Source organism: Pollachius pollachius, assembly GCF_949987615.1.
Source record: "Pollachius pollachius genome assembly, chromosome: 13".
Lineage (NCBI taxonomy): Eukaryota > Metazoa > Chordata > Actinopteri > Gadiformes > Gadidae > Pollachius > Pollachius pollachius.
This window is the reverse complement of record NC_136946.1, coordinates 18,375,652-18,389,579: the sequence shown is the minus strand read 5'-3', so window position 1 is coordinate 18,389,579 and position 13,928 is coordinate 18,375,652. Positions and strand designations below refer to the sequence as shown.

Below are 13,928 nucleotides of genomic sequence, written 5' to 3'. Positions count from 1 at the left end.
GCTGACACTAACAAGACATATGGGGGAGGGTTCCTACGTTGTGTCCTGCGGGCCCCTGGGCACCGGCTGTGCCTGCTTGGCCCCTCAGCCCCTGCAGAGAGACAACCAGTACAATGGATTAAACAACCACAAAGATATCATAACAACATATGACACTTTACAAGAATTCATTTAGAACTATCACTGTTTCATAATTGGTTGCATGCTCAAAAAAGTACAGACTACGTGATTTAGTTAAAGGGATCCACCAAATGGCATGTATGTTGATGTACAATATCAAATCTAATCAAATGGTAAAAATTGTGTCTGATCAATGAAATGGGATGAAATTAATTGAATTCAAAATGAATAAAGAGAGTACCGCGGCACCGGGCTCTCCCCTGAGTCCTGGGGGTCCCTGAAGGAGAACACAGACAGAGATGTTATCCATCGTCACTTTAAACAGTCATCCAGTCACCACAGAGGACGACAGCTCAGAGACAGAGATGTTATCCATCGTCATTATAAACAGTCATCCAGTCACCACAGAGGACGACAGCTCAGAGACAGAGATGTTATCCATCGTCACTATAAACAGTCATCCAGTCACCACAGAGGACGACAGCTCAGAGACAGAGATGTTATCCATCTTCACTATAAACAGTTATCCATCGTCACTATAAACAGTCATCCAGTCACCACAGAGGACGACAGCTTAGAGACAGAGATGTTATCCATCGTCACTATAAACAGTCATCCAGTCACCACAGAGGACGACAGCTCAGAGACAGAGATGTTATCCATCGTCACTATAAACAGTCATCCAGTCACCATAGAGGACGACAGCTCAGAGACAGAGATGTTATCCATCGTCACTTTAAACAGTCATCCAGTCACCTCAGAGGACGACAGCTCAGAGACAGAGATGTTATCCATCGTCACTATAAACAGTCATCCAGTCACCATAGAGGACGACAGCTCAGAGACAGAGATGTTATCCATCGTCACTTTAAACAGTCATCCAGTCACCATAGAGGACGACAGCTCAGAGACAGAGATGTTATCCATCGTCACTTTAAACAGTCATTCAGTCACCACAGGTCAGAGAAGGAAGAGGGAGCATGACAATAAACCCATCCCTACCTGGACTCCGACCTTCCCTTCCCCGGGGATGCCCCTCAGTCCTGGCCCACCCTGGGGTCCCGAGGGTCCGGTCTGGCCCTATGACGCAGGGGGAGACACGTACAGATGAACACCTACAGTCTGAGGAAAGGCTGCTATCCATCAAAGCCTTTGCCTGGAGTGCCCCTCTCTGGGCTGTGGTGGTGTGGGTCTAATTCTATGGTGGCTGAGCCCAGAAACAACACTTTATTGATCATTTATGATAAATATATAGAAGGGGAAGGAGAGAAAAAAAATCCAATCTGTCGTTGACATTTCGGTACTCAGTAAGGGAGGAAATATGGAGGCGATGTGGGTAAACCATTTAGCGCCATAAATCCAGCAAATGCCCCTTGTCTGGCCTTTCCCTTCCACTGCCCTCGCTCTCCTGGCCAGAGCAGGTCATAATCACTGCACTGGTCAAAGTATGACGGCTCTAGAAATTGCTTTAGTTTCTTTCTGAGAGGAAATGAATTGTTTCCTCCAACCCGGCCGGGAATAAATGTGTGTGTTTGTTTATTTATTTGGGGGTGACAAAGAAAGCAGCTCTGTATGTTACCTCCACAAGTCACCTTGAGGCAGGACCCAAAAGCTTTCTCACATTGGGGAAAACACACACACAGATGCGCACATACACACACACACACACACAGACGCTCACACACACACACACACACACACACACACACACACACACACACACACACACACACACACTTGCACACACAAACACACACACACACACACGCGCACACACACACACACACACACACATGCACACACAAAAACACACACACACACACACACAGGATTGTGATGGGGCATTACCTGCGGCCCTGGAGGTCCTTGGACACCCGGCTGCCCGGGCTCCCCCTGTATTATCACAAATGACATCAATCACATCACTGGGCATTCACACAGCCAGCATTAGCAAGCCCTTTGAGGGGAAATCAATTACAACAGGAAGTCAGTGTAGTAATGGGGTGGCTCTCTCTTTGTGTGAGCGTAGTAAAGCACCATCCCTCCGGGACTGCACCTGGTCGCTGTGTTAACCACCGCTGCTTTGACTGCAACACGGCCCGCATTGCGCTCACATGCTGGTTTGATGTGCGAGGCCCTTCATAGTAGCTTTTTCTTTCGTTTTACACGTTTGTTTTTTGGTGTTTTTTGTTGGATGCCATTTCCTGTTTGCGTGGTCAGCACATGGGCCATATGGGGAGAGACTAAACGAGCTTAAGTGTGCAAAGGGTCGGGTGAACACGGACGACCGTGGCGTGCGGTCGAGCCGTTTGCCTCTTACTGGCTCTGGGGAGGACTGGGAGGACTGGGATCTGAGGCAGGGTTCTGCACCGGTTACAAGGTAATAGATCTGCGCCGCAGCAGCAGACGTGAACGTGCCACAGCCATTCTCCATTACAATAAGAGCACCCTTTTATCCTTCATTGGCGCACAGGAAGCCGGCCAGCATGGCCTTTGTGTCAACATCTCATCAGTGTCTGACTGATGAGATGTTGACAAAGGGGCCCTGGCTGGCAGATACGTGGATGTGCTGTGTCCCTGTGTTGCTAACGTACACACAGACACAGGGGAAGAAGTGAACACGGACAAGCTCATTGGATGTGGGTGAGAGAGTGATGAACACACACACAGCCTTTACAGGTCATATCGATCAGGTACAGCAGCGGGGGTCTTACGTCTGGGCCGTCTTTGCCCTTTCCTGTGGGTCCTGGGGGGCCGCTGAGACCGGGGTCTCCGCGGGGGCCTGCAGCTCCCGTTTTTCCTTCTTTACCCCCCTCGCCCTGGATCATCAATCACGGAGGAAAAACGTACAAAGGGTTTGTATTGCCCTTCATCACAGTTACAGCCTAAAAGGGGCTTCACAGGCCACACTATCATTATGACACCCTCCCTGATCCTAGCCCCCCAAAGAGCAAGGTCCCTTGGTTATCAAGGACACCTCACAAAGGAACAGAGAAAGAGGGATCCCTCCTTCAAGGGGTAGTAAGGACTGGGAAGGGTGTCAAAGAGAATCGCATGGAATATTATCAAATTTAGGGTGGAATCACACACACACACACACACACACACACACTTACACCCACCCACACACACTTACACCCACACACAAACACATTAAGGTTTAGGTTGGGTCCACTGACCTTCTCTCCCCTCTCTCCGACGGGACCAGGAGGCCCCATGGTTCCCGGGATGCCCTACACAGGAACACACACAGAGTGAAGCTGCTGTCTCCATCAACACACTCCGTCAGACTCACAGCCCGGAGTCCTGAGGATGTGCTTGACTCTGAGTGATGTGTGTGATGTAAGGTTGAACACACCCATCAGGAGTTCATTCATCCCAGATCAGACAACGTACCGCATTTCCTGGTAGTCCACGTCCGCCTTGGACACCGGCTGGTCCAGGTGGGCCCTGTTGGGGGGAGAGGTCACAACTCACTGTGAGACGTGTTCTCAGGCCTGTGCACTTCACGTGCGCATGTAAAAGCGCAATGAATAAATGTCTTACAGCGTCTCCGACCGTTCCAACCTCCCCGGGAATGCCGCTGTCTCCTTTGGTTCCCTGGTTTGGGATGGGGAAAGTCACATGACCATGAGAACATGAACTTTTGAGTGGTCGATCAATATCTACGGCACTATTATGATTAAAAGTACTTTATTTCACTTGTTTTCTTCAACGACTACCTATTTTGTGTGTAATCGCTGAACCATTAGTGCAAAACAAAATGATGACAGCACTACCCATAACCATAATAATCGTGTTACAAATATGAATCACACTTTAGACAGTAAAATGAAACAGTGAGGGAGGAGGGAGGCTGTGGCTGGTGGTAATTGTGGGTACCTGTGCACCGGGCAGTCCGCTGAAGCCCTGCTCTCCGGTTAAACCTCTCAGACCCTGAGGAACACAGCAGGTGGTACAATACGGTCACAGTTTGTTCACACAGTGTAGCAGCAGAATGGACACTAGCGGACACCAAAAGATCGTATGCATTGTCATACTCATGCCTATGATGAACGACAAATCCATTTGGCATCGGCAGAGTGTATTACTCACGTTGGCTCAAGGTATTACCTCAGGTCGCATTGCCTGCGTGCTAAGCTATTTCTGCGGTTGTGATCAAAAGTAGTATGACTGAATAGCTTTTTAAATAAAAGTAATTTTACACAAAGCAGACCTCGAATCCCTAGCGGTGAACTTAATTAAATCTGCAAAAGTAAAGTAAAGCACAAATCTGCTTGTTAAAGGAGTGTCTGTGTGCGTGTGTGCTTGCATGTGTGTGTGTTTTATATGTATGTGTATGTCTTTGTGTGTGTGTGTGTTTGTGTGGTTTGTGTGTGTGTGTGTGTTTGTGTGGTGTGTGTGTGTGTGTGTGTGTGTGTGTGTGTGTGTGTGTGTGTGTGTGTGTGTGTGTGTGTGTGTGTGTGTGTGTGGAGGGGGGGGCAGTATGTTAATTTAGTTGTCTGTGATGTGAACGTCCCTCCCTCTCACTTGAGTTGTACAGTAGGTGATCAAATCTTAATCTCTACTGACATCTAATGGACACCAAGAGCATTGCTCATCATGCAGTGTTGTATGCTGAAATTAAATAAATAAAAACAGACAAAACTAACAATAATATAATAGACGAACAAATCAAAAATCATGTCACCGTTTCTCCTTGTTTCCCTTGATCACCCTTCTCTCCTTTCTCTCCCGGTTTCCCCTGTGGAACAAAATAATTAATTTCCATTTGACCATAACTTTACCAAAGTTTAAATCAGGAGTCCTACTCTTATGAATGGTAAACAGGCCAACAAAGAATTTAGTGTAGGGGCCAACGTTATTTGACGTTTCAATAAAACCTGCCCTTACCGGTTCACCTGGCTCCTGGATAACTTCGGCCACCTGCGTGTTTTCAACACATAGCATTTACATTTAGGACATTTAGCAGACGCATTTATCCAAAGCGACTTACAGTAAGTACATGTGTCATAAGAAGGTGAAACAATAGATTGTTGTCGCTACAGTAAGGATGTTCATAGAACCAAGTGCAAATAATCGCTAGGTCAACCCCTTCCCCTCACACAGCACATGACATTATGGAGTTAGAAATAGAACAAAGCACCACATTACGCCGTCGTACACATGACTGTATTTCACTCACGTTGCCCGGTATGCCCGGAAGCCCCCGGCCGCCGACGTCCCCCTGGGGAGAGACACGTTGTTCTGTCAGTTTCCAGGCAAAGAAGCAATCAGATGGACGCTGATTACACTAATAAGGGCCTGCTCCTTTGATGTAACAGGGCCCCAGGGTGGAGAACTCCTGCCTGGTTAAGCCGACTACCCTGTGCCCGTTACATCTAAAGGAGCAGACTATAACTAGTGTTGTGAGTGACGCCTGTTTGCATCCGGCGACGACACCTCTGTGGTATATATATCTCTCTTAGTATAACGGCTGATGCCACATGGGAGAGACTGAAGCCCTTTCTCCGTCAGCGAACGTGTCTGTACTCGTGTTCTTGTGGACTCGTGAGGCAGCATTAGACGCAGCCCAAGTATTGTTCCACTCAGAAGCCTGCGTCTAGTCTTGGGACAGCCAGGTATCCCAGAGTGCATTTCACCTAACAAGCGGCCGTGCGTCCCCTTGTCCTCGGCTGTTTGTGCTCCCGAGTCGTACTCTCCCGGCCCGAACTACCGAGTACGCAAGTCTGCGTATCAATGTACGACAAGTCTGCAATGTCACTACAATGTATAGTATAATACTATACAATAGCCTTTAACAACACATTTGTGCTGTATTATAAATAAAAAATCTACATAAAGCTCAAATAGAAATGTTAAATTGGGATTGGTAGGTACAAAGGAACTTGGTTCATAACTGGCATATACAATAAATTCAAGAAATAAATGATATCGAGGTCAGAAAGAAGTGCGTATCAGTTGATTAAGAGTTACCTTTTCACAAAGCAAAGTAAGTTGTCTTTTGAGGTTGTAAAAGGTTGTTGATTTATTCATGTTTACCTTGTCGCCCTTTGCTCCTTTAGGCCCAAGTCCTCCATCTTTTCCTCGTTCTCCCTAAAACACGGGACACAGTCCACATCAGCACACACCATCTACACCTCATGAAGACCGTCCTGGGTAAACACGACAACCGGGGCCTCTGATGTGGGTGGAACCTACCGGAACTCCTCTGTTTCCACTGGGTCCCTCAACGCCGGCCTGTCCCCTCAAACCAGGCTCTCCCTGAGGCAGACAAACAAGGGTTATTTCTGCTCAGGACACAGTGTGTGTGGTGGCTCACTGGAATGACATGCCAAACCAAACACCAAGATGAAAAGCTGAAGAAGAAGGAATGCAGACTCACTCTCTCCCCTGGGGGTCCTCTCGGTCCCGGGGGTCCGTCTTGGCCCTGGGGAAGGACATGTCCCAGACTGAGAATAACGACACTAACATAGTCCTTAGCTCAAATAGTCTATTGTTTCCGAAATACAGTTTTAGTGTCACACTACTTAAATGTAATTATAATACAGATGTATTGTAATGTAGTTGTTAGGTTTAAGGAGGTGTGTGTGAGTGTGGAAGAGAGAGTCCTGGTACCTTGAGCCCCTCTTTGCCAGGTGAGCCATCGGTTCCTCGCTCGCCCCTGGGCCCCTGCAGAGAAACACACCGCCAACGGTCAGGTAGGTAAGGGCAAGGATCATACGCATGTCCCCGATAATAACAATAAGTGATACATAGTGCTACATATGTACATAGGCCCCATTCACATTTTGTTGTGTAAAGAAAGAAGCCCTTGTGGAAACCTTTAAATTCATTTTAAAGGCGATGAAGCCATACTAGCAGGAAATGTTTCCATTTTTCCTTGATTTGGCAAAAGAATCCTTGCTCCAACCATAACCGCTTCCTACTTGACAGCTAAAGGCTAACCTGAGAATGAGTGTGTGTGGATGTATGTGTTTGTGTATGTGTATGTGTGACTGTGTGTATGTGTATATATACTGTAAATGTGTATGTACGTGTGAGTGTGTGTGTTCGTATGTGTATGTGTGTATGTGTATAGGTGTGTATGTTTGTTTGTGTGTGTGTGTGTGTGTGTGTTTGTATGTGCGTGTATGTGTGTCTGTGCGTGCATGTAGGAGTGTGTATGTTTTTGTGTGTATGCATGTATGTGTGCGTGTATGTAGGTGTGTGTGTTTTTGTGCATGTGTTTGTATGTAGGTGTGTGTGTTTTTGTGCATGTGTTTGCAGGTGGGTGTGTGTGGTTGTCAGACTGACCAGGCCGCCATCATTTCCTGGAAGGCCATCCAGACCGTCTTTCCCGGGAAGCCCCTTTTGAGGGAACAGAAGAAGGAAAACCACCAATCAGGAGACGGGAGCGGAACGGGACGCCAAGGATGGAGACATCAAAGATTATGTTAACTATGTTTAAAATGTTATTTGTTATATGTTTTGTTATGTTTATTTCTATATCTGCCTCTGAGTCTTTTTTACATGGCGTTGTAACCATGTGCAATATTGCTCACTTTCTATCGACTTTATTGACTTTTATTGACTTGTTTTGTTGACTTTTACTGTTACTGTCCATTTTGTTGTTTGTCAACTATACTGTCTGACTGTTGCTACAGGGTACCTGAATTTCCACAAAGTGATTTATGAAGTATCTACTACTACTACTACTAAAGTACGTCACTTACAGCCTTGCCGGACTCGCCAGGTTTGCCGGAGAATCCGATCTCGCCAGGGAGACCCTGTGAGAGAGAAGAAGACATGTAAGGGCACCAAACAGCGTCTCTGTCGGTGTACTATTGTACTATTGATAAGATGCATTGGTCTCGCTGGTGTGTTCGTGTCACTCACAGGGGGCCCGGTGTGTCCCTGTAATCCTGCTGGGCCAGGGATGCCCGCCTGACCCTGATGGGGGGGGAGAGAGAGAGAGAGAGAGAGAGAGAATGATAATTACATTGATACATTATCAATGAGCCACTGAATCATGAATTCTCCATCTGAAGGGCCCCGTCTCGATCTATCCCCACGCCGACTGCAGAATGGCCCAGCAGCAGCGTGTAATTGTTGGCCACTAGCCTGTAGCTAACGCGGTAATTCGCGGTAATTCTACCCTCTGACAGGCTGTCTGTCAGCATCTGTTCTCTGCTGATCCAAAAGATACATCAAAACGATTTGCATGTCTTATAATGATATGGCGCTAAAGGTTATGCCAGGGTTAGAATAAGGGGGAAATAATGGGAATACTAGAGTCTGTTAAGTGTTTATTACACTGTCATTCCACTTCAGAATTTAAACCAATGTCTGCTTGTGTCCACTAGAGGGCAACATTGTGTTTAAAACACCATCATAGAGGCTGTTTAATGCTTGATGTTTTGTAATAGAAATGTCTTAAACGTTCCCATTGCTATAATCCTGCAGTCAGCACAGCATGCATAGCTATTGGACACTTTTCAATCGGGTAAGCGACAGAAGACCCTGACACTACACTTACTGCTGTGACAAAAAAAACTAGCCAAGTCTTGTGTTATATGTACACCAGGAACAGTAACTATGGCAACCACAGTTAAGTTCTGCTGCTGCAGCCATAAAAACACACATAAACACAGTCTGTGAAAGTGTAAGGGCAGACAGTTATGCTGCATGTGGCTTCTGGAGACATATAGATAGATTGATAATGAGTAGTGTTGCTGCTGTAGACCAGCAGAAGACTGATACAGACATGTGGTGACATCATAGAGGAACGTGGCAGGGAAACATCAGTGGAAGAGAACCAAATACACTTGCAAAATTGTTACAGTTCAGCTGTGTGGCGTAACGCCAGGAAGCCCGGTGTGGCTCACGTTTCTCGGAGGGACACATTTATTTTTGCTATATGTTAGGGACTTTAGTTCAGCCCTCATCCAGGCACTGTTTTTAATCCACAAGGATGTATTTAAATGATATGCATGTATGTTTAATTAATTGCATTTGAGATTTTTAGATAAGAGAGGTCACCCATGCAAAACTCAATAAAGTGAGAAAAAATTGTGATTAATTCTGAACAAATAATGTCATGGCAGGTTTTTGGTGTAAAACTAACAAACAAACAGGAAGAAAAACAGCACAGATATTATCCTTGAACTTATAATGAATTGTGAACACAACTTGTTCAAATTCCACAAACTTATTGATTTTTGTTCATCTTAAACGTTCAATCTGTAAATCTTTTTATTCTGGTACACTTTGCTCCCCCCCTCCCCAAACCGCAATCGAGGGAAAACCTCATGACTACAAACTGTAGTAACGATTCAAGCCACTAGAGGCTGCTGCTGGGAAACACGTACATAGTGCATGTTTTAATTATAATGTATTTTAAACAGTTCTTACTGCTGCTCCCGGGAGGCCATCGACTCCTGGTAATCCACTTTCGCCTTTCTTTCCCTGAAATGCCACACACAACGGGTTATTCTGTCCTACTATTTGTGTAATAAGTGCTAAATGTACACAGTGACCATAACAGAACACCATATTCATATATTCACGTATGTATTGGTAAAGTCAACATTAGACACTATTTATAGGATGCTGGTATTCTTTACATCCTGGTAATATGTAATGTTAAGGAAAAAGGAGCACCAACATTATACACTATTTATATGATGCTGGTATTCTTTAGCTCCTGGTCACATCTGGGAATTCTGTCTGCAGCCACAAAACTGTCAGGCTTCTCCGTTTCAGATCGCTCTGCAGGATCTCACACAGGCTCAGGGGGGGAGAAGACAAACAGCCTGGTGGTGTACACTGAACTACCAGCATGTGTCCCAGAGGACCCCCCACACACACACAAACAAACACACACACACACACAAAAACTAACACACACACACACACAGAGTAAAAAAGTGTGCAGTGTGGATAACTGAAGCGTGTCTCACAGCCAAAAGGTTTGCACAAGATGACCATTCAGAGACTCAAATGGAGATTTGGTTGATTACGATTTCTGCGTCCGAGAGAGGGTTACGTTTCTCGGCCGCCCACATTTCATATAAAAAAGCTCTCATTCTAGAGCTCCTACACAATGACGCTAGAGTTGTCGTGGGTCTTCACGATGGGGATGACACAGCCCCCTTCTTCCTAGAACATGGCCCTACTCTTTCCTTAGAGTCCCCCCCCCCCCAAAAAAAAAAGTATCTCAATGTTAAAATGAAAGCTGAAACAGGGTGTTCACACTTTAAGTGAACAACAACAGCCCTGGCCTCCAGGGGGAGCTATCCTACAGAGTAGGGAGCAGGAAGAACACGTGAGGTGAGGAGGTCAAGGTCAATCAGGCACGCAAAAAAACGCCAAAAACAGAAACACAAATCAACACTCCAACACATGTTGCCTTGCAGGCTAATATTGCTGGTGTGATGTTGATTCCTCCCCATTAAGAGTGTGTAAGGGGGTTAGCAATCAAAGGCGTTAATTACACCCCACCATGCGTCTGGAAACAGCAGGGATCGCTTCCTTCTACTACTGCCGCTGCTGAACAGAGGTAGTAGCTTTCAAGCAGTGCCCAAGAGCCATATCCTAACTCTTAAGACTATAACAAGTATGATGACTCATTCTAAGAAAATAGGATTTTCACTCTCTCTAAAAATAAATAATGCTGCTGGAGAATGTTTTATCCCAGTCGTATTTCAAACATGCGCAATCAGAATGCAAGAGCAAAATGTTTTGTGCTTGTGCTGCAGCAAACCCTGCCCTTGATCTAGTTCTTGATCTAGTTCTTGGTCTAGCCCCTGGTCTAGTCCATGGTCTAGCCCCTGGTCTTTGGTCTAGCCCCTGGTCTTTGGTCTAGTCCCTGGTCTAGTCCTTGGGCTAGTCCTTGGTCTAGTCCCTGGTCTGGTCCTTGGTCTAGTCCTTGGTCTAGTCCCTGGTCTAGTCCTTGGTTTAGTCCTTGGTCTAGTCCTGGTCTAGTCCTTGGTCTAGTCCCTGGTCTAGTCCCTGGTCTAGTCCCTGGTTTAGTCCTTGGTCTAGTCCCTGGTCTAGTCCTTGGTTTAGTCCTTGGTTTAGTCCTTGGTCTAGTCCCTGGTCTAGTCCCTGGTCTAGCCCCTGGTCTTTGGTCTAGTCCCTGGTCTTTGGTTTAGTCCTTGGTCTAGTCCTTGGTCTAGTCCTTGGTCTAGTCCCTGGTTTAGTCCCTGGTCTTGTCCTTGATTTAGTCCTTGGTTTAGTCCCTGGTCTAGTTCCTGGTCTAGTCCCTGGTCTAGTCCCTGGTCTAGTCCTTGGTTTAGTCCTTGGTCTAGTCCCTGGTCTAGTCCTTGGTCTAGTCCCTGGTCTAGTCCCTGGTTTAGTTCCTGGTCAAGCCCCTGGTCTAGTCCCTGGTCCAGCCCCTGGTCTAGTCCCTGGTCTAGTGCCTGGTTTAGTTCCTGGTATAGTCCCTGGTCTAGTCCCTGGTCTAGTCCTTGGTTTAGTCCTTGGTCTAGTCCCTGGTCTAGTCCCTGGTCTAGTCCCTGGTCTAGTCCTTGGTTTAGTTCCTGGTCTATGTCCCTGGTCTAGTCCCTGGTCTAGTCCCTGGTCTCGTCCCTGGTCTAGTCCCTGGTCTAGTCCCTGGTCTAGTCCTTGGTTTAGTCCTTGGTCTAGTCCCTGGTCTAGTCCTTGGTCTAGTCCCTGGTCTAGTCCCTGGTTTAGTTCCTGGTCTAGCCCCTGGTCTAGTCCCTGGTCCAGCCCCTGGTCTAGTCCCTGGTCTAGTGCCTGGTTTAGTTCCTGGTATAGTCCCTGGTCTAGTCCCTGGTCTAGTCCTTGGTTTAGTCCTTGGTCTAGTCCCTGGTCTACTCCCTGGTCTAGTCCTTGGTTTAGTTCCTGGGTAGTCCCTGGTCTAGTCCCTGGTCTAGTCCCTGGTCTCGTCCCTGGTCTAGTCTCTGGTTTAGTTCCTGGTTTAGTCCCTGGTCTAGTCCCTGGTCTAGTCCCTGGTCCAGCCCCTGGTCTAGTCCCTGGTCTAGTGCCTGGTTTAGTTCCTGGTATAGTCCCTGGTCTAGTCCCTGGTCTAGTCCTTGGTTTAGTCCTTGGTCTAGTCCCTGGTCTAGTCCCTTGTCTAGTCCCTGGTCTAGTCCTTGGTTTAGTTCCTGGTCTAGTCCCTGGTCTAGTCCCTGGTCTAGTCCCTGGTTTCGTCCCTGGTCTAGTCTCTGGTTTAGTTCCTGGTTTAGTCCCTGGTCTAGCCCCTGGTCTAGTCCTTGGTCTAGTCCTGGTCTAGTCCTGGTCTAGTCCCTGGTCTAGTCCTTGGTTTAGACTCTGGTCTAGTCCCTGGTCTAGTCCCTGGTCTAGTGCCTGGTTTAGTTCCTGGTATAGTCCCTGGTCTAGTCCCTGGTCTAGTCCTTGGTTTAGTCCTTGGTCTAGTCCCTGGTCTAGTCCCTGGTCTAGTCCCTGGTCTAGTCCTTGGTTTAGTTCCTGGTCTAGTCCCTAGTCTAGTCCCTGGTCTAGTCCCTGGTCTCGTCCCTGGTCTAGTCTCTGGTTTAGTTCCTGGTTTAGTCCCTGGTCTAGCCCCTGGTCTAGCCCCTGGTCTAGTCCTTGGTCTAGTCCTGGTCTAGTCCTGGTCTAGTCCCTGGTCTAGTCCTTGGTTTAGTCCCTGGTCTAGTCCCTGGTCTAGTCCCTGGTCTAGTCCCTGGTCTAATCCTTGGTTTAGTCTCTGGTCTAGTCCCTGGTCTAGTTCCTGGTCTAGTCCCTGGTCCAGCCCCTGGTCTAGTCCTTGGTCTAATCCTTGGTCTAGTCCCTGGTCTAGTCCCTGGTCTGGAGCTGCTTTAAGGATTCGATGCACACAGCAACAACATTCCAGGGGAACAAACAAACATTTCCCACTGAAGCACTCCTCCTTACCCGCTGGCCGAATTCTCCAGGTTCCCCTGGATACCCTTGATTACCAGGAGGCCCCTTGAAAAACAAACACGCAAAACAACAACAACAACAAGGTTGAGGTGAGACAGCACAACACAGAGGCTTTTGGTTTGATTCTAGACAGGCCGGCCACGTGCTGCCTTAAACAGGTGGTTCTGTTCAGCAAATCCAACAATGGGTTACCCAGAAGGCCGACAGCAGGAAACATAATATGTTTGGAAAGGAAGTATTAAATCCTTACAGGTGGCCCTGCTGGTCCGCTGGCTCCTGGGGGCCCCGGGGGTCCGGCCAATCCCTAGGTAAAGGTCAAATCCATACGCTTTACACATAATCCCTTCAAGAGGTAATGGATCCTATTCTCCAACGTAGGAACGCTTTCCGTCAAGGTATTAAGTGTCATATTTCGGATAATAATAGACTCCATACGCCGACTGTTCATTTACTGCATGGACACTTTATAATGTGGATACTATGCATGCAAATCATGTTGACTTACCTGTTCGCCCTTCAAACCCTCCTTTTGGACCTGGGAAGACAAATGCACAGGCGTGTGTTTTATAAAGCTGTTATTCCGTCAGTCAGCCCATCAGCCCGTAGATTCTGGTGTAATAACCTTTTACCGTCTAAATACGGCACTCACCACATCCCCAGGTAAACCGGCGGGGCCCCTCTCTCCCTGTGGGACGGGCACACAGCCAGACAACAGCAAAACAACAACAATGTCAGCCATTGATACACAAGTCATGCTATTAGGATGATGTGAACACAATGAATAAGCGGTTTTTATTAAAGTGCCTCGTGTCTGACTTTAAAGTAGGCAGCGGGTTTACTACGGGTGGTGTTTGTGGTTGTGTGTGCGTGTTGTGCGCGCGCTACACCCGCAAGACTCAGTAGGCACCGCTGGGCACGGTTTGGGTGGCGTGCGGGGGGTT

At 47.3% G+C, this 13,928-nt stretch overlaps 1 protein-coding gene across 2 annotated transcripts in view; it reads right to left on the bottom strand.

Annotated features, from left to right (window-relative positions):
* The window catches only part of col22a1 (collagen, type XXII, alpha 1), a 48,036-nt gene that overhangs the window by 14,007 nt on the left and 20,101 nt on the right, over positions 1 to 13,928 (bottom strand). For both annotated transcript variants that reach the window (XM_079749910.1, XM_079749911.1), the window contains 24 exons: positions 13,637 to 13,672; positions 13,493 to 13,522; positions 13,238 to 13,291; positions 12,979 to 13,032; positions 9,514 to 9,567; positions 7,999 to 8,052; positions 7,836 to 7,889; positions 7,417 to 7,470; positions 6,739 to 6,792; positions 6,506 to 6,550; positions 6,322 to 6,384; positions 6,163 to 6,216; positions 5,306 to 5,347; positions 5,014 to 5,046; positions 4,811 to 4,864; positions 4,003 to 4,056; positions 3,667 to 3,720; positions 3,517 to 3,570; positions 3,300 to 3,353; positions 2,835 to 2,939; positions 1,969 to 2,013; positions 1,123 to 1,200; positions 362 to 397; positions 38 to 91 (listed from right to left, as the gene is read on the bottom strand). In XM_079749910.1, the coding sequence (XP_079606036.1) occupies positions 38 to 91; positions 362 to 397; positions 1,123 to 1,200; positions 1,969 to 2,013; positions 2,835 to 2,939; positions 3,300 to 3,353; positions 3,517 to 3,570; positions 3,667 to 3,720; positions 4,003 to 4,056; positions 4,811 to 4,864; positions 5,014 to 5,046; positions 5,306 to 5,347; positions 6,163 to 6,216; positions 6,322 to 6,384; positions 6,506 to 6,550; positions 6,739 to 6,792; positions 7,417 to 7,470; positions 7,836 to 7,889; positions 7,999 to 8,052; positions 9,514 to 9,567; positions 12,979 to 13,032; positions 13,238 to 13,291; positions 13,493 to 13,522; positions 13,637 to 13,672 (1,269 nt within the window). The remainder of the gene's footprint in view (positions 1 to 37; positions 92 to 361; positions 398 to 1,122; positions 1,201 to 1,968; positions 2,014 to 2,834; positions 2,940 to 3,299; positions 3,354 to 3,516; positions 3,571 to 3,666; positions 3,721 to 4,002; positions 4,057 to 4,810; positions 4,865 to 5,013; positions 5,047 to 5,305; positions 5,348 to 6,162; positions 6,217 to 6,321; positions 6,385 to 6,505; positions 6,551 to 6,738; positions 6,793 to 7,416; positions 7,471 to 7,835; positions 7,890 to 7,998; positions 8,053 to 9,513; positions 9,568 to 12,978; positions 13,033 to 13,237; positions 13,292 to 13,492; positions 13,523 to 13,636; positions 13,673 to 13,928) is intronic.